Source organism: Heliangelus exortis, chromosome 1, assembly GCF_036169615.1.
Source record: "Heliangelus exortis chromosome 1, bHelExo1.hap1, whole genome shotgun sequence".
Classification (NCBI taxonomy): Eukaryota; Metazoa; Chordata; class Aves; order Apodiformes; family Trochilidae; genus Heliangelus; species Heliangelus exortis.
Window position 1 is genome coordinate 119,790,407 of NC_092422.1, and position 21,022 is coordinate 119,811,428.

Here is a 21,022-nt window from a genome sequence, read left to right on the forward strand (position 1 = left end):
CCTCCAGCAGTGACTCTCAACCCATCACCTCTATTTGATGATGTCAAGATTTCATTTCGATGGGCATTAATTTTGCTCACCAGTTTCCCTAGGGCCATCGCTTTGTTCGTGAAAATAACCAGGTGCAAGGTGGGGAAGTTGTTTGCTCAAGATGCCTCAGTCAGTCAGTCAGCAGGAGAAGGAAATGGGAGCTTCTCGACTCCAGGGCCCTGCTCTGACCAGGAGATGGCACTGGCACCCAGCCCTTCTGCCTGAAGCTGGATGGCTTTTTGCTCAACCACACAGCACTGACAGCACTTCCACTTTGATCCTTGCGTGCCAAGCACCACCCCATGATAAGACCTAAGGGTCCTACCTTGTTCTGTTTGCTAAACTTCCTCCGCTGAGGTTGCTCGGGTCAAAAGCCCAGAGAAGAAAACACACACTGGCATAATATTTTGCTGCACCCAAAATACACATCCACCACTCACTCCTCACCTGGTCTATGTCAGCCCCCTCCCTGCCCCTGTTTTCCTCTGCTCCTCATCTCAGACCTGTCAGAAGTCCACAGATACTCCAAACAAGTGCTGTGTCATGTAGCATTGCTGTCTGCTTTTAACCAGCAGGCTCAGAGCTGCACTTGCATATCCAATGTATTTGCAAGCACATTGACTGCTGTTTCCCCACTCTTCTCATCAGCTGCTGTGAAGCTCTGCTCTATCTTCAGGACAAAGAGGCCCAGAGCACTCCAAGTCCTGTTTCTAGATGCTGAAGCAAGATTAGCCTTCATTATGCCCCTTACTCCAAAGCTGTCTGTTGTTCTGTTCATTCCCACTGCCTCAGTATGCTTGACAGCCATCTCTTTGTACCCACAGAGCACTGTTGAATGGGCACGAAAGGACTGTTTTGGATGGAGGATGGTGACAAAAAGACAAAGGCTGCTGTGTAACAAGTGCTGAGCTGCACATTCCTGGAGGACATAGGCTAGAGTTTGTGTACCTCCTCTGCCTCAAAGTTGCCTGCTCCCAATCCACCGTGTAGTCACAATCCCATGACTAGAAAGTGGGGTCTCCTGCTAGGACACTTCATAGCTAGCTAACACTACCTGGCAGCTATTCCACCTCACTCCATTCAACTCCCCTTGTAGCTGTGCCACTTTCAAGGATTCTCCCATATTAGGTGTTTTCAATCACTTTTGCCCTCAGAGACCTGTCCACTCTTCATAGCACACTTCTCCTCCCTCATATCACACACACCTTCCTCCTGTCTCCTGCTTTAACTGCTAAACACACTACCAGGAACTCACATACTCTGGGTATAGGGTAATCTTTGTCACCGTGACAATCTTCCTGACTAGATGCAACAGTGACCACCTCCTACCTGCTCTGGGACTCCTTTCTGGAGTTACTCACTGTCTCTGCATGGTCTTCTACTGCACAGCCTTTCAGTGCTTCACTCCATTCCATCATCCCTGGCTTCCTCTTGTTCTGTTCATTACACCACATCCTCAATTTCAGTTCAGACTCACCCCAATCCACCAGCCTCACACTGCCTCTCTGAATCTGATGTATTCTTTTGGTTGCTCTGATACTTTGGAAAGTGCTTGCTGGGCTTTGGGAATGTACTGTCCTTTGGCATGGACAGCCCCCTTTCTGTCCACATGCAGGTAGCACCAGGGAAGGATGGTAGGCACCTGGCTGTGTCCCAGAAATCCAAAGTTCCAGTCGTGCCGTCAGTCACTCCAACAGATTTTCAGCATTAGTTGCAAAAGACTCTTCTCCAGTGTTGAGATCTCCCCACAATCCATCCATGAAAAAACACCACCTCTCCCTCTTAAGGTCTTTTTCCAGAGACACCATTTTTCATCATGATCAGTACACACCTAGATGCTAAGAGCTCATGTCAAGTTCCTCTTCATCATCCTCTGAGGCACTGCTCCTTCTCTGCCCATGAGACCACTGGTCACACCAGTCACCTACAGCACTGAACCTAACAATTCAGTGTTGGTGCCATGGCTGAGAAAGATTGTAATGGGCCACATGCAGATGGTCTTTGTGTCCTTCAGCATGGCTGATTCCTCTGCTGTCCTGTATACATCTTCCAAGAGGACATCAGCACCTCTCAGTCTCCAGATATCTGAAAGATCAAAAACTGTTCTGAAGGTTTCATGTCCATCTGTCAAGTTTTCAAAGTGAACCAAGATGGTGGACAGGGGAAGTCAAAAGCCCAGAGAAGAAAACACACACTGGCACAATATTTTGCTGCACCCAAAATACACATCCACCACTCACTCCTCACCTGGTCAAAAACATGGAGAGATAGAAAGTAGCTTAAACACAGAAACATCCTCTATCCCAACTACCCTGGCCTGCAGTATTAATGCCCTACCTTGGGCAAGTAATCAAGCATATTGAATGTGCGCAATCAAAGTGTTCACACCCAAAAACCACACATCATATTATTATTATTTTTTTTTATCTCAGAAGAAAGACCTGGCCTCTAATATGAGTCTAAATTGGAGTTTGCAGTGTTAGCGGAAAGCCGCTTCAAACACGTTTTTCATGTCTGTGATCCAAAACCTTCTATGGAGCACAAGTCCTGAAAGCCCGGGAGCAGAGAATGTCACCTTCATCTCCCAGACCTTCACAGTCACCCAGCACTTTCTGCTGCCATTAGCACTGGCACCAGGAACAGTACAACCCCCTTGCCTTGTACCACCTTGCTGTTTCATGTTAAGCAACATTAAGAGAATGATGAACCACAAGCTGTACTATGCCTCTGCAGCCTCCTTGTGTCAGGGCATCACACAAGGAAATAACACCCAGTGCCTGCACAGCTGATGCCAGCTGAGTGCATTTGGGTGTGACCATTCCTGTGTCCCTTTTGGCCTGAAGTCCAGCAGCAGCTTTCAGAGAACTGAGGTCTGTCCTGCCTGCTCTCCTGCCCCAGTTCAGGTTGCAGTGGCTTATGGTTCCCAAGAGCTGTTGGCGTTTTCAGGCAGGAGTCCCCCCTTTCCCTGTCTCTCAAACCTCTCAACAGACTTCACTCCTTTAAGGCATCCCATGAGCTTTAGATCTTCGCAGTCTCTACATCTACTAATTTGGCATTTTCCTTCCCTTGGCAGGAGAAAACATTCTCTCGGTACAGTTTAATTAAAAGTTCCCAGTCCAGAAAAAAAAAAAAACCTGAAACTATCTTTCCATGAGCCACCACTGTGTTAAATCTTTGCAAAAGCTTGACTTCCAGCCAGCCTTAGTGTCTGTGCTTTGATGCTGCTCCATCAGTCACAAAACTATTTGTTTTGGGAAAGAAATGAGGTTTCAGGAAAGCCTTTCTTCCAACACTTCTGCACTGACAGTTTTTCTGAGATAATGAGCCCCTACAGAGCTTAGTGTGGTGTGGTACCTGTCCAACCTGGGCTTTGCTGACATTTCCTTTGGCTGGTTCTATCAGAATCTTGTCTTGCATTACCTAATGCAGTAAGCAAGCAATATACCTTTATGGAAAGGCTGCTTCTGACATGCTACTCTGCTAATTTTAGTGTAGATGAGTCAGCTGTATTTTGTATGCCCATTTTTTTCCTGGCTCTGGTACTTAATAGAATTTTTAATGCTCTCCCTTCAATCAAGGAGAACCTCAACTTTGTGGACCAAGGAAGGTCCCACTGCTGGGAAGGAAATAAATAGCTATTTGTTTCAGCTGCAACAGTTCTTGTGAGCATAATTGGTGGATAGGACACCCATATTTCCCTCTCCCTCAAGAACTGATGACCTCTTTCTTTCCTGAGAGCCATAAAATACCAGAGTCCTACAAGACCTCACATTATGTTGCATGCAGCTCAAGGGCCCACACTTTAGCTCATTCCTCTTTTCCTTGGAGATAAGCAACCTGCTGTTCTTTTTCTACAGGTTGCTTCAGGGCGTTACCCTAATCCTCTATTTCCCTGACATATTCAGCCTTATATGAGTTTTCCATATGTGATAAATTTCTCCAGCCACACTGCTGCATTCATATCCCTCCATACCTTCACCATTGCTCACAGCTTTCATCCTCTCTTGGCCCAGCACCCCTATGCTTTCCTCACTGCAAAATTATTCAGGTGACTGTCCTAAATCTTGTGGATTCTTTAGGTCATCGACTTGCATCACAGACCAGATTCAAAGCAGAACTATGAGGTTAAGGCCTGTCACTAAGAGCCCTGATTCATATCAGAGGGAGCAGGTTGAAAGAAATAAGCAAAACAGAGGGGAGCAACTTGTCTCAGTGTATTGGTAAGGGCAAACCAAAACCAGAGAACAGAATAGCTCTCTATTGCCCTCCTCTAGCCTCCCAAGTGAAGATAAAATGGGCATAGGGAAGAGACACTTTGAGGCTGGAATTTAAAACTGGAACAGGTGTACTCAAATAGAGAAGGGATAGCAATATCTGGGACAAGGAACAACTATAAACAAATATATACAAGACCCTTGATGTTTGCTGATATGAGTGTCTGAAGGTCCCTAGCAGCACAGCCAACTTGGGAAAAAGATCCAAAGCTTCTCCCAGAACCCAATGGGTTCAGATCTTGAAGAGCATGTGGAGATGTGATAACAAAGAGGAGGAAGGAGCCTCCCTCCAAGATTAGCACAGCAGCAAGGAAGAAGGGAGGACAAAGTGCAGACTTCCTGCTTTCGTGGCTTTTGAAGGCTATGGCAGGAGGTGCAAAGGAATACCATCACCTCTCTGTTCTGTCCCTGAATCCCTCAGGGTCCTATCACCCTCTCTCTAGGTCCTCGTACCTATGGTAAAAAATTAGCCTGTGCCACCTCAAATGACAACACGAATATAGTTCAGACCCCAGTACTTACTGTATGAATACAAGTTAAAAACAAGATAATAGAGTCTGGATGCCAATAACTGTTGGTCACAGGAACATAAAGACAGCAATAAAACAGATGAGTACTTGGTGGTAAATTTGTTCATGATGGAGAAAGAAGAATGAAACAAAGCAGAGATGAAAGACTGGATGATGTTAGATCAAGCTGATCACAGGATGAATGACTGGTTTAGTACATGATCTCCAATGGTCCCACACTGCATGCCACAGTGACTGGTGCACTAATGTGACTGCCTTACACAAATCCATGTGACCATCTGCTAAACAAAAAAAAAAAATGGTTGTGCAATGCAAGCAGAAAACAGACTTAGCGGGTCAGTCATGTGTCCATCAGATGTGCTGAAGCTGTGTCTCATGGAGAAGTAGAAGACAATTTCTGCAAACACTGTGTATATAGCATAGAAAAAAGGTTTACCACAGCGAGTGAATTGTTTTAAAAACTACACAGCCAAAGAAGCAGCATCTCCATGGTCCCCCCAGCAACTGAGCTGTCTTGAATTTAAAAACAACACAAAAGCAGATATAAAGATTTGTGCCAAGCACTCAGTAGTGACATTTACCTCCAATAATTATTTTTTTTTTCCCACATCCCTTCTCATGGATGTTAACTGCTTTTCTTGTCTGGTACACAAGTATGTTCACCAGAAATAACACATGCTAAAAGCAACCAATGTTGGCAGTGGCATTCTATCATGCTGCAGCCTGTAGAACACCACTGAAACATCTGATGTGGTTGATGTCAGTTGTGACACCTGAAGATCTTCCCTTGTCCACTCAGTAGTGGTTTCTCCCCTGGAAGGCTCTGCAGTAGTCCAGTTACACATACACATCCTAGAGCATTCTGGTTCCATGGACATGTCAGCACTTTTCATGCCATTTTGGGTTTTTCCAGTGGCAACATCCCTGCCAACCACTGCTCAGATGTGGAACACACTGGAATAGACAGCACAGAGCAGTCCTAACCCTGCATGAACTCCACCTCTGCCAATAGTATGGCATCTAAGGAAGTGCCAAGAAGCTCACAGGTTTTTTTAACATGGACTGTTGGGCAAAGAGATGGGAAGTGACAATTTCTTCACATACTTACTCTCCAATTTGATTTCTACTTCCTTCATTATCACATTTTCCCTTTGTCCTCCCTTGCTGCCTTATTTTGTCCCAGGGACAATAAGGAATACGATCCAGAAGCTTGGAGTTTCCTGCTTCCTACCAGAGATGATACTTCCCTAACTGTGTGTATATATATATATAATATATCTATGTATATATAGGTTATCAGGATATAACAGGAAAAAAAGCCCACTGCAGTTACACCTTTATTTAACACAGTGCTCTGGGAGCTTACAAGATTTTCAGAGACCCATGCAAAGTTTTGAAGTTGCCTGCTGTTGCATACAGCAAATCAGAACAAAGTTTTGTGGATATTCACAAAGATATACCTGTCCCAGTCAGCTCTGCCATCCCTGAGTTACTGAGTAAGGAATTGTGGTGGCCATAACAACCTACATGTTCACTTTATTGTGATGAACATTCAAACCAAAACCAAGCATCATTTTCAGTTCCAATCAGCTTTTATTTTTGAAGCTTCCTTAATTTTTAGAAATAACCAAATCTAAAAACTAGTATTTGTTACCCAAATAAAAAATTCATACCAATTCATACCATACCTTTATTTTAAGGCCCAGTGAATCAAGTCATTTGGCCTGGAATGATTTTGTTATCAACTCCCATCTTAACAAAACAGAACTGACACAGTTAAGTTTGACCTAGATATGCTTGAGTTTGGATGCCTGGATTTTTTTTCAGCTCAGCCAGAGTTGAAAAACAATCACTACAGCTCAAGCGCAGAGCACTCCTCAGCTCCAAGGCTGGTTGCATAGCAAATGTTGCAAAACCCAGGCATGAGCTAGGAACGTGCAGCACTCAGTAAGGTTAGGCTTCAAAAATCCTGCACTGGCTACGTTACACTGAGGTTTTTCAGACTTCATATTATGCCCTATTGTCTCCTGGTTAATTTGTGGAGTCTGCCAACTCCAGAGTTGCATTAGTTTGATCCTCTCTCTAGGCTACTTTGGGTTCTGTCATCTTTTCCTTCTTTTAACTCCCCCCTCCCCCCCCACCCCATCCTGTCCTCTTAAGTATAATTTCTCTCATTTTTGATCAACTGTTCTCAGTTTCTGCTTGTGAAACATGGGTACAGACTCCCCGGCCTTGTAAGACAGATGTGGGACAGGGGAAGGAGTGCATTAGAACAGGAGCTTGTTGCCTCATGGCAATAGGTGGGTGGCTCAGAGCCATGGGCTAGAGCTCCCCACAGACCTGCCAGGGGGTCAGGAATGCCACAGCCCCTGGTGGGGTAAGGGAGCAGCTCCTGGGGGGTATCCTCTTCACCACCCTGCTCCATCCAGGCACCCAGTACTGAGGGTGCACATAGGCAACATTCCCAAGGAGGACATTAAGGTCACTGGCCAGAGTGAGGGAGCAATGTTTACATGGGGAAGGGTCCCTCTTCACCTTTGTGGCATAAAAGCTGAGGACCACTCTGAGGAAAGCACAGGACAAAAGTCTCCAGCATTTTAGCTTAGTGGAGGTTAGGAATCCTGCCCAAAGAAAGGATTTGCATGCAGACAAAAGGATTTGGACACAAGCAAAAGTATTTCAACAAGAGCCAGAGAAGTACAACTTTTTTAGTTTAAAAACTCTTTAGGATTAGAAGGGAATTTACTTAAAGCAAAAGGCATGAAGGCAGAAAAGAAAGTCGCTTCCACTGGAGTAAACCAGCAAATTCAGAATGCTAGGCTAGCCAGAAAGGTTGCAGAGCAGCCCTTGGGGACATTCCGGGATGTAGTCCCAGGCTGTGACAAAGGAGTAAGAGAGACCTAGCAGGGTAATGGTAAAATCCAAACCAGATATATAGCTCTATAGTTTATTTTAAAAAACATGAAACATCCACATTAATAAGCATAAAAAACCCATCCAAAATATTCACAATGCTGTTACAGGAAAAAAGAAACCAACAAGGAAATACCATGTGAAAGAGATCCACACATTTCAGTCCAGGGCCAGCACAATTTCTGATGCAAAGTATGGAATGCTCTTCTGCACAGCTGTAGGGGGAAATCTCCTAACATATAGATGCCCATATAGAAATTGTCTGGAAGTGCTGGAGGGCCAAAGGAAGGGCACAAAATCTGTATAACTGAGCCAAAATATTAAAGTTGAGGAAATAGTCCTAAATAATACTTCTGAGAATATCCAGCATGGAAGCCTAATAGAAAGCTAGATAAAAACTGGATATAATAAAATTGCATCGTGCAAAGCTGGAGTGTTTCATCTGAAGTCACAGGAAATATTTCACAGCAGCAGGCTTTACAGATCTTAGCAACTGTATCTCATTAGTGAAGGTAGAAGTCAGTCTAGTTATTGAAAATGCCCCCAGAATATACACAGATAGGAGCTTCTGACCTGCCCTGAAGCAGTGTGTTGTCAGAAAAGCTTGGGCTATCCACATTATGGCAATTTCACTGTCACTGTGTCTTTCTGATCTCTTCTTCCTTTTACCCACCTTGGAATCTATGGGCCTGCCTGTCTTCTAGAATATGCAGTAATGAACTCCAGCACGAGTTTGCAGGTAGACCCAAGTTCAATCAAGTCCAAAAATGCAGAAGACCTTTGAGCAGCAGTTTAAATTGGACCTACCTCTGGTGCTACCTTTAGATAGCTTGTGCAGGTCTGGATAGACACAGGCCTGGAGGGTCTCTTGACAGAGCACTGCAGTCAGTGAAACAAAGCTCCTTGGTTTTAAGTATAATCATGTGCTACTTTTTACCTTCCTGAATGGCGCTAGCTTGGCAGGAAGGGTAGCTGTACACATATTCTATTGTCTGGCAGTATAACAAGCAGGGAAACCAATACTTACTGATGTACAATTACTGTCTGCCATATCCTTTTAATAGAGGCACTATTACACATCCACACAGCACCACCATGCACATCTTCCAGAGAGGAAGCATGAAACAAAAACATTTGGCCCACAACCAAGCAGCAGACTGAGCACTACAGACCTTTCACACTGCTAAGCTAAATTACCACATTCCATTGGCTCTGTTCCCTAGTTCTGCATCTCTGTCTTTGTGAATTTGCACAACAAATACCTAATATTTATAAGAACAATTGCTAAGAAAATACAGCTTTAAAAAATAAATTATCCTCACACCTTTAAGTAACTGCAAATTTCAGATTTTCTGACCTACAAGAATACAGCAGACAAAAAGGTAAAAGATTAAGAGAAGGCAAGAAAACCTTCTGGATTCCAATCACTACCTTCAACCATCCCATACAATGCTTATCCATGAGTGAAAATACAAACACCCACTTGCTGCAATACCACACTTCCAATCAACACTTGGGAACAATACTAGCAATTGTCACCAAAAACCTCCTAAATAAGAAATTTTGGTGGACAGACATACAGCTTCTCACTAGTACCCAGCTCTCCAAATTTCCATACAGAGGGCACAATAAAGTTTATATAAGGGGGATGTGCACCATCAGTTCTTTTGTACATACCACCCAAAATGCCCTATCTCCTGTTTAGTACCACAGTTCTTTTAGTCTTACTGCAGCTCAAACCTACAGCATCTCTTGTTAGAATAGCTATTTCTCTTAAACATCTTCAATTTCATTATCTGTACATTTTTGTACACCATTAAAAAAATAAATATTTACAAAGTGACATACAAATAAATAAAACTTAAGTAAAAGTATGCTTTCAGTCTGTCTATACAAAAAATAAAAGATCAGAAAAAAATATGCATGTAACTTGGTCCCCTTTTTCCTGAGGCTGAAAAAAGTGTACACTGGATAGGAAAAAGCAAGGAGATGGCTTTTTAGTGGGCTTGTTAAAATCCAGTGTAACACTGAGCACGCTAATGCAGAGTAGACTCAGAGGGCCAGAGACTTTTTTAGCAGATCACTTCAACTCACTACAAAAATAGTAATTGGATTCAAATATGTAATGGTCACTGTGTGCAGAAGTATGTTAACCTCAAATAGCAATTACAGGTCAAAATAGCAAAAATAATGCCAGCTCTTCTCTGTTCCCATGTTTGACAGGGAAGATCAGATTATTTTTGCTGGTGCCAGGTGCCTTCCAATATTTGAAGGTTGGATCACCCACATCAGATTTGCTTACTGCTGGTAAGCTGGGCAGAACCAGTGGATTATGGGGGTGCAAAGAAGAAAATAGCAGCAACTGAGGGGAGAAAAAAATGTCCCAGTTCTCATTGTTTTCTTTGCTCATTCCTTTAATGACTCTAAACATGTAAGAGTCAAAGAATGGGTGTGTCAGGAATCTTAGGCAACTTTTTCAGCTTCTATGCTGTTCAGCTCCACCTTCTCTACAGGTGATGGGGAGCTGCCTTCTGCTCGTCCTTCAAAGCCCCTGGAGATGTCTTCAAAAGTCCTGCCCTTGGTCTCCGGCACTTTGAAGAATGTGAAGACAAAGAAGATGACCAGGAAAACAAGGAATACGAGGAAGACATAGGAGCCAAGTAGTTTCTGTGGGGGAGAGAAACAGGTTGGTTAAATTTGAAGAGCTCATAAATCAATACAAGGTCATTTGCTGTTGACAGGTCAGAATTCTAAAGCCTTTCTACAACAATGCCCTGACTTTTTCTCAACAAAGCACTTTTTAAAAACTGTACCAGCTTCCTGTGGGCTTCTAAACTGCTTTGATGTTACTGGGGGTAACCAAAATTGAGGCTTTTACAGGGAAAGCTTTGATGTGCTACTTAATATGGATCTTCTAACTATTTGTAAGCTACAGGCAGTTAAGACAGCAGAACAGTGAGCCACAACACTAACCCTTCAGTAGCAATCTGAAAACAAAATCAAGAACCTCTGGAAGACTGACCCACTGTCTGCTCAATGCAGAGACAACTCCAAGGAAAGATCATGTTGTCAAGGCTAATACAGTCATGTTCTGAAGTCTCCAAGGTTGGAGATTCCACAACCATTCTCTGGACTCCTGTTCCAGCACTGCAGCACTCTCAAAGTGCTTTGCACACTGAGTCCTTACCTCTGCATAGGGGAAGAGCAATCCCACCAAGAAATTAGAAGTCCAGTTGGAACAACCAGCCACTGCCATGGCTGCAGGACGTGGTCCCTGGCTGAAGAGTTCTGCCACAATGAACCACGGGATAGGGCCAGGGCCAATCTCAAAAAGCGCCACAAAGCCAAAAGTGGCAATTATGCTGATATATTTGATCCACTCCACACTGTCCTGCAAGGCAACAAAACAATCAGCTGCAATTTGAGAGGCAAATATGACACAGCACAATACCATCTCTAGTGTCACAGTTTTCTCAGCTGCACTGTGAACACTGTCAGCTTCTGAAGTTTTAGAAGTTGCACTCTTCATCACACACTCAGCTCTACTCCCAGCTTCACCTCCTGAGAGGGCTGAATTGCAGGGCATGGCAGGTATATAGTCTTACAGGTCCCCTGCTGGGGCCAGCCTGGAGAAGAAGAGAAATTACTCACCCTCAGAGCTAAAGCGATGGTCATAAGAACAGTACACAGAGCCATGCCTCCCAGACCAACTAAGTGGAGGGTCCTGCGCCCTGCACGCTCCACCAGGAACAGCTGGAAACATGGGAGAAGGAGAAAAACTGTGACTTTTTCAGCAAGAGCAGAAGAGACCCTCAGCCCTGCACTTTTATCTATCTGTAGCCCTTCATACCATTGGTGATCTCAACACAGGTCACCAGGCTGCACATCTTGACAAGTTATCCCTCTGATTCACTCAACTGCCTTACCTTATTCTTTTACCCCGTGCACTCCCTTTCACCCTCCCTTTCTTCTAAAAGAAGAACAAACAATACTTATCTTCCCCCCCTCCTCTCCCGCAATGCTTTTGGTGCATTCTATGCTTTGCTCTTATAGACCATTTCCTAGCCCCCAGTACTTTGCCACAGCCTGGCTACTTGTCTTCAGTCACATCTCCCAAAAAAGTCCAGACAGGCAAGTTACCTTTCCCCATAAGACCCTGTTCCACTTACCGACACAACAGTGAAGACTGTGTTTACCACACCAGCTCCAATGGTGGCATACACAGGCTTTGTGATACCAGCTCTCTCAAAAATCCCTGTAGAGTAATAGAACACCTGGGAAGAGAAGCAAAATTTTGACACTGGTAAGTTTGCGGTGTTTGAGATCCATGCCTGACTATCGGCTTGCAAGCCCAACGGGGACTTTTTAAGGAGCATTTAACAGAATAAAGCAGCATGCTATCAGTCAAGGTTCATATACTTGATGCAAGGCTGCAATGTCTTGCTGGCATGTGTATGGAAATGTAAAAGCCTAAGATTAAACTCCACCTCCCATTTTAGCAATCTCCACAGTTATCATAAGAGTGACCTCCAGTCAAGGCATAAAAAAATAAAAAGGGTTTTTGGAAGCACAGTTCTCAACATTAGTGACAAACAAAGTACAAGGATAGCCTGAGATTAGGGAGGCCCAGCAGATGGGACAAGAAGATAACTCACAGCATTGATGCCGGAGAGCTGCTGGGAGAGCTGCAGCATGATGGCAATGATAATGGCTTGACGGTAGCTTGGAGAACGGAAGAGCTCTGGCACAGTTACTTTCTTTTCCTGGGACATTTTAGCACTCTCTTCTTTCATCTCCTGGATGTCTTGAGACACATCTTCTGTACCACGGAGCTTCTGGAGAACTAGAGGAAAGATTCCAAAAATGTTACATGAATACACCCACAGCTGGTATGTTCCCACCACCCTGCCCTACTATTCAGAGAGGGCAAACTGGGAACACTGGACCACCTGCCCTGCCAGTTAGTGTTTGGACTTGCTGCATGGAGTGCAGCCTTGCTCATCTTTTCAGCCCAGAGGTCCAGGTGCTGTGATCAGGATGAAAACCAGGCCCTGTTCTTGCTCAAGTTGCTTGAGCTCCAAACTTCCATTTGATCCCTAACCCTCCTCACACACTTGCCAGAGCTGACTCCAGCCCTCTACATTAGGAGTGGAAAACACCCTCTGAACTCCTTTTTAAATGTCACCCTATTTCTTGTCTTTTAGGAGGAGCTTAGAGAGCAGCAGCTGGCCCTGCTACATCACACCAGGCCAGGTGCCACTCCTAACTACTTAATCCCAGCTGGAGTCTGTTGGGATGCCAGGTTTCTCACACTTTCTGGCACTGCTGACACCTAAAAGATAGGAGGGTAGGCCTGGTGCCCTCCAGGAGTCACACCCTGATCCACTACAGGATCCAGAGTCAGTCCTGGCCCTCCAACTCAAGCTCAGTGCAGGCTAGGAGCCAGAATATAGCCCTGCCCCTTCAGAGATGAGTTCTTACCTGCTTGTGCTTTTTCTTCCTCCACTTTGTTGATCAAGAGGAAGCGAGGGCTCTCAGGGCAGAAAAGAAGACCCACACACTGTAGAACTGCTGGCAGGACTGTGAACCCCAAAAGCAGTGGCCAAAGTGCTTCAGTCCCCATGATAGCCTCCAGGCCAAAGATCTACACCAAGAATTGGAGAGAAATAAAGTGATTTAAATAATCCAGTTCCTCACCCCCACACCAGTATGACAGGACCACACACTGCACCTGATGGCAGCTGCAGCTCACCCCACCCTCCCCCAGTCTCCCTTTCCCCTGAGGGAAAGGTAAGGTTGTGTCAAGCCTACCTGGGCTACCAGGATGCCCACAACAATGCCCAGCTGGTTGAGGGTGCCAAAGGCTCCTCGGAGGCTGGTTGGGGAGACCTCACTGATGTACATGGGCACAAAGCCAGTGCTGAGACCACAGAAGATGCCAATAATAAAGCGGCCAACAATCAGCATCTCCACTGCCTTTACCAACTTTGACAAGGCCATAAGTACGCCACCAACAAAGGCCAAGATGTTCACCAGCAGCATGGAGTTCCTCCTGCCAGGGAAAATATGTCAAGACCTTATGTCAAGAGCTTAGACCAGAAATACAGTGGGAAAATCATTAGAAGAGGGATAAACCTACCCAATGAACCCTTATCTCAGGGGTGGGAGAATACAGTAAATCCCCTTCAGCTCCCACCTTGACCAGTAACCCTTTTATTTGTGCAGCCCACACATTCTTGCTTCCCTCTCAGCCTCTTCCCTCTTCCTCCCAACACTCCATTCTAAAAGGGAATTCCCTAATGGCTTGGATCCCTCTTCCCAACTCACCTGCCAAATCTGTTGACGAACAGGCTAACTGAGAAGGAGCCGATCATGCCTCCTACTGAGAAGATGGCCACAGAAAGGGACCACAGAGATGTGAGGAGCTCTGAGGAGACAACCTCCCCACTCCGTTCTGACAATGTTCTGTTAAAGAACGCCTGGATAATCTGCAAGAGAAACCATGAGGCCAGAATTACAATCCAGTGGGAGGAATTTTGCACTGGGGAGATCACTTCTGAAATCTACCTTCTGTTTTCATAAAAGCAAGAAGCAAAAATAGACCCTAAAAAAAAAAAAATTAAAAGGCAGCAAGACACACAAGGGGAAGATAGGGTGCAGAAAAAGGAACTTTCATTGAGAAGTTCAGAGATGGGTAGCAGTCCAGTGAGGGATATATCATTTCACTGAGTGTGGTAGAGGTGGGCTAGTAATGACTAAGTGAGAGGGAGCAAGGAAATGAAAGGGAACATTTCAGGTAATACCAGAACACTGGCAGCAGAAACAGACATTCTGGGATGCAAATAGTTTGAGAGAAAAAGTTTCACTGAGCTAAGCCTGAAAGACTTCAGCATTGTGTAAATTAGTCCTTCACTCTCCCATGGGGATTGACAGGGCTATGCTGATGATTTCTGAGACATCATCTTTGATCATGAGGGATATTCTGCAAGGGCTCAGGGGAACATGGCCTCAGAGCATCTGCCCCCAGCAGATGGCAGCAGGACATTAGCTAGGAAGGACCTCCCCCCACACCCCCAACGTGATAACACATCTATTCCCGGAGACAGAGTGGATGTGGTATTGGTGACTCAGTTCCCGAGAGAGGAACCACTTTATAGTTACCAAAGAACCCCACATTTCTTCTTCACCTCTCTTCTTTGACCAAATAATCTCACTAACATAGCCTAAGTGCCCCCAGTTACAATCCTTTTACAAGCACTGAATGCAGACTTAACCCAAGGCAGGAAGAAAGTAAAAAAAGCCAGAGAAGGTCCCCGATATAAACTAATCAAAAGAAACCATAACCCCTACCAGCCCTCAACTCTTTTCTGCATGCTGCTCTCTACATCCTTCCTGCCATGTCTACACTTTATTCTGACTCAAAATCAAAGTGGTTCATATTCCTCCACACTAAATATAGACCTACCAAGAAATGACAGATGGATCTCTCCTGCCCCATCAACACTCCTAATTAAGAGAATTGCTTGCTCTCTGCTCCCCAAAACATTTCCCTCCTACCCACTGTTGTAGTTTAGAGGGGGGTTTAAATGTCTTTACTTCATAAACCAGAATTTATTAGCTGCTTGGGAGAAAGCTCCTCTCCAATCTACACCTTTGCTTTCTCACCAGCCCCTCACTCATACAATCTGTGATCCACTCTCCCTCTCACCTTCTCAGGAGCATTGATGACACCAGTGTTGTATCCGAACTGGAGAGATCCAATGGCAGCAATAGAAACAGCATACACAAGGGGTGTCGTGATTTTCTGTAGAAAGGGACAGAAGTATGTATTTATATTAGTTATTCTTTCTTTAGGGTAGGGAATGAGCTTCTATATAGGAAGGGTAGATATCAGTAACAGAGATACTGGTAAAGGAAATGCAACTGTAAAACAGGAAAAAGTTATTTGACTAGAAGTAGGATGGCCTGTCAGGACCTCCCCTCCTGACCTCCAACTATTCTCAGCTTATTAGTAATGAATACTCTGGCTGCATTAGTGGCTGTTATTTTGGGTTGATCTGCTTTACAGAAAAGCTTTTGCTGATCTCTGGCATGGCATCAAAAAAGGGTCTAACTCTTCCCCAGCTGAAGAGTTCTCAAACTGAGCCTCAGATCTGCCCATAAACTATACTGGCACTCACTCCTAGCAGTTAAAAACACTCTCTTCAGCAACATGCCTGCTTTTCCCAGGCTAGAGCTTCCCAGTCCTGCCCCAGGGCACTTGGCATAGCAGCCTGCCTCAGAGGCAGTGCTGCCAACCTTCCCGTTTATTTTTCTTGACAACGTGGCAATACTTGGTATTTTAAATGACGTACAGTGTATCTATAGATACTGCACACTATAGTTATTAAATTTAAAAACTTAGTTGTCAGAGGAAGCTTGAACATCGAACCTCCAAAGTCACAGACTGAGAAACTTAAGTCACTGAAAAGCATCTGATGTCTTCTACATTTTTAAAGCTTGTGGCACTTATGCCAGCTTTGTATTAAGGGAGGCATAAAGGGAGCTGGTGACTCAGGAGCTGGCACTTGATAGCCAGTGCTTGAGTTTACAGGATTTTTAAAAAAAAAACTTGTTTGCCACAGAAGGGATTGGAAGCTTTTCTAAAATTAAGAGTCGCTTTTTTCAAAGGCCTTCCAATTATTGTCCTAAGGCTGGCAGAAAAGAGGAAAGTACTCCGTGGGGCCTACCATCACAGCTCTTTTAGTCTCACTTTCTGTCTCAGCTCGGAACACAGGGGCTCCCAAGGCTGCCCAAAATTTTTGCCCATAGCCATCTGCCAGTACTTCCATCACCTTTACCAATCTTTCAAGCAAGCATGTAGGTGCTTCTGGCCTGCACAATCCTCACACAGCTACCAGTTAGGCTCCAGTAAACAGAAACTGGGGAAATTATTCTCAGGCATAGTTTCCATCACATCAATGTCTCAGGCTGAGCTCTCTTCATGCAGAGATTAGTGATGGGGACAAGGGTCTTTTCTTGCAGGGGGCAAACAATCTGAGGTACCATTCACACCTGAAGGCAGTCTAGCCTGCCTTTTCCCTGCTACACTATGACCACTTCCCTTGCTTTTCTTGCCAGGAAATTCGGCAGAGAACAAGGTCACAGCTCTTTCAAAGCAGCTGGATGCCTGTAAAAGGACATTAAGACACCTAAGCAATTTTAGGGCTCCAGGCCCTAGTCAGCAGGTATAGCAAAGCTGAGGACAAAACCCAGTTCTCCAAATTTCCACGAGAGCAGCCCGATGCAAAAACACCTTTTCCCCCCCAGGGCTCTGCTTTGTCATGGCTTGCAGTGATGACAACTGGCCTTTTTCTTCTGGGTGCATGAGGGATCACAGAGTTCCTGCTTTGTGGGACCCCTCAGCTACATGGTACTTGCATAAGCCATAAGGAGGTTCGTTATTCTACCTTTTCATACTCCATTCTCCTTGCAATTGCCTGCTATGCATTTCCTACCCACCCTCATACCACCTAGACATCACACACCCTGACCCATCGCCTCCAGCGAGACAGACCGTGATTTGTTACTGCTGAAAATGCCCCACTTGCCAAAAGGCAAACGGGGAGCTCAGAAATAGTTCAGCTACACACCTAACACCCCCCCATTCAAAAGTTCAAGGCTGAGGTCTGTAGGCTGGCAAGGAATTCAAACCACCGCCCCTCCCTCTGACCACAGGCATCAGCAGCGTTCATCACCCAGTAGATGCTTCTCACTAGCCCCCCTCCCTCCTGCACTGACTCAGAGCAGCACAACTTGTTGAACCCAGCTCAAGCGGCGTCTCAGCCCTCCTCTGAGCGACCTTGACCAGATGCTCTCCTTACCTCTGCCTCATCTCATACCAACCACCATCTTCCATCAATATGGCGGTGAGAACCCCGAGCTTCCGAGCCTGCCGTTCCTTCCTAACTAATCCCCTGGCACCCCGCACCGGGGGTCAGCTCGATACACGCTGTCTCTTTACTCATGCCCTCCCGCTTTTCTCCCCAGCAGCACTCAAGCACAGGCAGGCATTAGCTCATTCCGCTGGTGCACGCCTCGCTCGTAGCTGGATGAGCTGCCATACCCACGGAAGATGGTCCCCGCTCTCCAAAGGGGGAAAAACTATGCTTTGGTTTATTCTTAAAATTTTAAAACTACTTTTATTAAAAAAAATAAATCTTATTACTACTTTTTTATTTTACTTTTCTTAAGGCGCGCCGCTACGACAAAAAGAAATGCCATTAAGAGTAATCCTCCGTTTAGCATCATGAAGCCCGAGACAAACAAGCGCTGCCCTGCCAGCAAAATAAATCGCGTGATCGATACACTAAAATACGGACAGCATCATGTGGATCGTCAGGCCACCGGCACGAAATCAAATCAATCTTGCGACTGCATCAACCCCTCCCAAACAGTCGTCCCTCTCCGAGACAGGGCTGATACCCAGTCACCCACTACAGGACCGCAGCCGCGGCCTGCCCACACCACCACTGCATCCATCCGCACCAAAACCAAGACACCTGGGAGCAAGGGCCTCATCACCGAGGTCGGCGAGGAATCGCCACCACCCGCCAGTCGCCACCACACCCTCCCCATCCCTCCTCCGAAGCGCCCGGGCACCCAAGCGGCGGCTCGCACCGCCGACGAGCACACCTCGGAGAGGAGCGAGAAACCCGTGCTGGCCCCCTACCTTTTTGGAATCCATCGTCGGCGACGAGCGGCGAACGAATGAGCGGCGAACGGACGATGAGCAAAGGAACGACCGGCCAACGAAGGAGCAGGGAACGAACCAGCGGGTGCCGGGGCAACCGCTCCCCCGCCTAACGGAACCCGCCGGGCGCCGGTTACGCTGCGCTCCCCGCCCACTCCCCGCGACTACCCACGCCTGCGCCCCGCCGCCGGCCGGGTATTTATGGTCCGCACCATGGGAGGGGGCCGGGGGGTGGTACTGGGGCGGGGCTCTCTCCACCCCGTCATTACGAGAAAAAAATAATTAAAAAAAAAAAAAATAAAAGAAAAGGGAAAAAAAAAAAAAAAAAAAGCTAAAAATAAGAAGCCAACAAACAACCGGCAAAGAAACACACACAAAAGAGTGGTCTGAGCTCACACCGGTTTCTGACTTCAAACTGACATCAGCAGCCTTCCGGCAGCGTGCGTGCCGAGCCGCCGGTCTGCCATGGTGAGCAGGGGCGGGAGCTCCGGAGAAACGGTCACCGGCGTGGAGGAGAAGTGTTCACCGCACATTCGATGCCACGCAAATGTTAGGTCGTGATAGATAGAACGCCGGCGATTTGTGTGACAGGAGCTATGTGGCATGTCTGACCACTGTGAGGGTGGTGAGGCACTGGCACAGGTTGCCCAGAGGAGATGGGGATGCCCCTTCTCTGCAAGTGTTCCAGGCCAGGTTGGATGGGACTTTGAGCAACCTGGTCTGGGGCAAGGTGTCCCTACCCATGGCAGAGGGATTGGTAATAGATGACCTTTACGTCCCCTTCCAACCCAAACCATTCTGTGGTTCAATTATAAAGCTGTTTCCAATCTATGGTTAAGACATCGAGGCAGGCAGTGATGGGCACGGAGACAGATACACATAGCACAGGCAGAAAATGTGCTATTTGCTATTCTTACCCCCTCCGAAAGCTGTGGTGGTGAATTGGGTTTGAGGGATTTTCTGATTGGCTGGGGTTTTTTTTTGTTTGGTTTGCGTTTAAATGTATTTTTCCTACAAATCTATTGGGGGCAAAGCTTGAATTGTGACTCTGCATCTGCCTTTAGACCCCAAGGTGTACCCCTTCAACCAAACTACAACTGTGCTTCATTTGTCTGCTTTCCATCCTTCGGGTCAAACAATTGCCAGCCTCTTCCAGGAGAGTAATGAAGAGCTGTGCTTTGAATCTTAGGCAAAGTCACTGTCAAAGAATAAAAGTCTTCACTGAATTAAGAACCTGCCAGGCATTTTGACTCCAGAAAATGACAACAGCTCAAAGCTAGAGCTGAAGGCAAGGATGAGGGGACAAAGCTGTCTGATGCTGTTTTTTCTTTGTTAGGAAAAATAACTTGGGAGCAACCATCACTTTTGTCACCAGATTCTAGATAACTGGAATGATAATATTTTAATGTCTCTGCTGCCCTTTAATTTGGTATGGTCACCTGACCACACGTATGGGCAATCAATAGGTCAAATGGAATGCCACTTTGCCTTATTTCTTTCATGGGTACTTATGTGGTGTGGCTAAAATATTATTCCTAACAGAAAAACAGCTGTGTAAAATGGCAAGAGATACCTGCACAGTTCTCTTTCTTAGGCTACGTGATAAAAGCTCCTCCACACACCCACAAAGGAGCCCAGAGAGACAATGGCAGGAGGAGGAGCCCAAATAACACCCTACCCCAGCTAATCCCAGGTCCATCTAGGGAGTCATCAGCACATCAAAGGCCCCATTTTCACATGCCCAGAGGAGCTGAGAGGCACAATGGTAGGTTGTAACCCAAATTAAGAACTGAGAGGAAGGGCCACTTTGTCTGAGCCTGTTTGTCCCAGGAGAGCCTCAGCCCATTGTCCAGGTGTGAAACCCATCAGTGCCTGAAGGCACCGCTCAGGTTGTGGGTGAAGGGGTGCTGCATACCATGTGCAGGGGAAAAACACTTCGAGATTGAACAGAACTTACTTTGGGATGTTTAAGGAAGGAATCAAAGGGCGCAAATGTGGGATAAGAAGAAAGGGACACTTGCATGTAAACTGTTGGCTGGCCAGCACATGTGTACAGCCTTGCCCCTGCACTTGACCAGCACAGCCTGCCCTACCTCGTTATTAAACTTTATTTCTAACTCTTTTCCTGGGTGAAGTACTCTCTATTTGGGGGTGGGGTGATGTGGTGTGTATAAAGGTCTGAGTACTGTGTCACAGGGGCCCATGTGTTCATGGTGCAGCAAGTGCAAGTGTGCAAGATCCAACTGGATGAGCTGGTGAAGAAGCTGAAGTGGCCTGGGAGACATGAGATGCCTCTAAGGGAGAAGCTGCCCATTAGAGAGACAGTACCATTCAGCTGCTGGAGAGATTGGTCTAGGGGAGTCTGTAATGGTAAAACTCACTGGTGTCTGTGTCTCCAAGGATGAGGCCATGGCCAGCTGGATACTGGAGGGACCAGAAGGGTCCTGGCCAGCTATGCATGTGCACGATTGTGTGTATGTGTGGGTGATGGGGTCTGGACCAGACACAGCTGGTGGCACTTCCTTATCTGTACTGAGCTGGTG

The 21,022-nt window shown here is 46.0% G+C and overlaps 1 protein-coding gene across 1 annotated transcript; it reads right to left on the reverse strand.

The window, feature by feature from the left end:
- Positions 1-7,767: 7,767 nt before the first annotated feature.
- Positions 7,768-18,696, reverse strand: LOC139804726 (solute carrier family 2, facilitated glucose transporter member 3). The gene is made up of 10 exons (XM_071762224.1): positions 18,459-18,696; positions 15,456-15,551; positions 14,075-14,235; positions 13,559-13,799; positions 13,229-13,391; positions 12,403-12,590; positions 11,917-12,021; positions 11,399-11,500; positions 10,935-11,138; positions 7,768-10,414 (listed from the first exon to the last, which is right to left on the reverse strand). The coding sequence occupies exons 1-10, from the start codon at positions 18,471-18,473 to the stop codon at positions 10,211-10,213; spliced, it is 1,479 nt and encodes a 492-aa protein (XP_071618325.1). The 5' UTR covers positions 18,474-18,696; the 3' UTR covers positions 7,768-10,210.
- Positions 18,697-21,022: the final 2,326 nt, after the last annotated feature.

Excerpts from the sequence above, each read along its gene's own strand:
- LOC139804726 (XM_071762224.1), bottom strand. Across the intron at positions 14,236-15,455 it reads TCATCAATGCTCCTGAGAAG|ATTATCCAGGCGTTCTTTAA; the intron begins GTGAGAGGGAGA and ends TTTCTCTTGCAG. Across the intron at positions 12,591-13,228 it reads GGAAGAAAAAGCACAAGCAG|TTCTCCAGAAGCTCCGTGGT; the intron begins GTAAGAACTCAT and ends TCTTTCCTCTAG.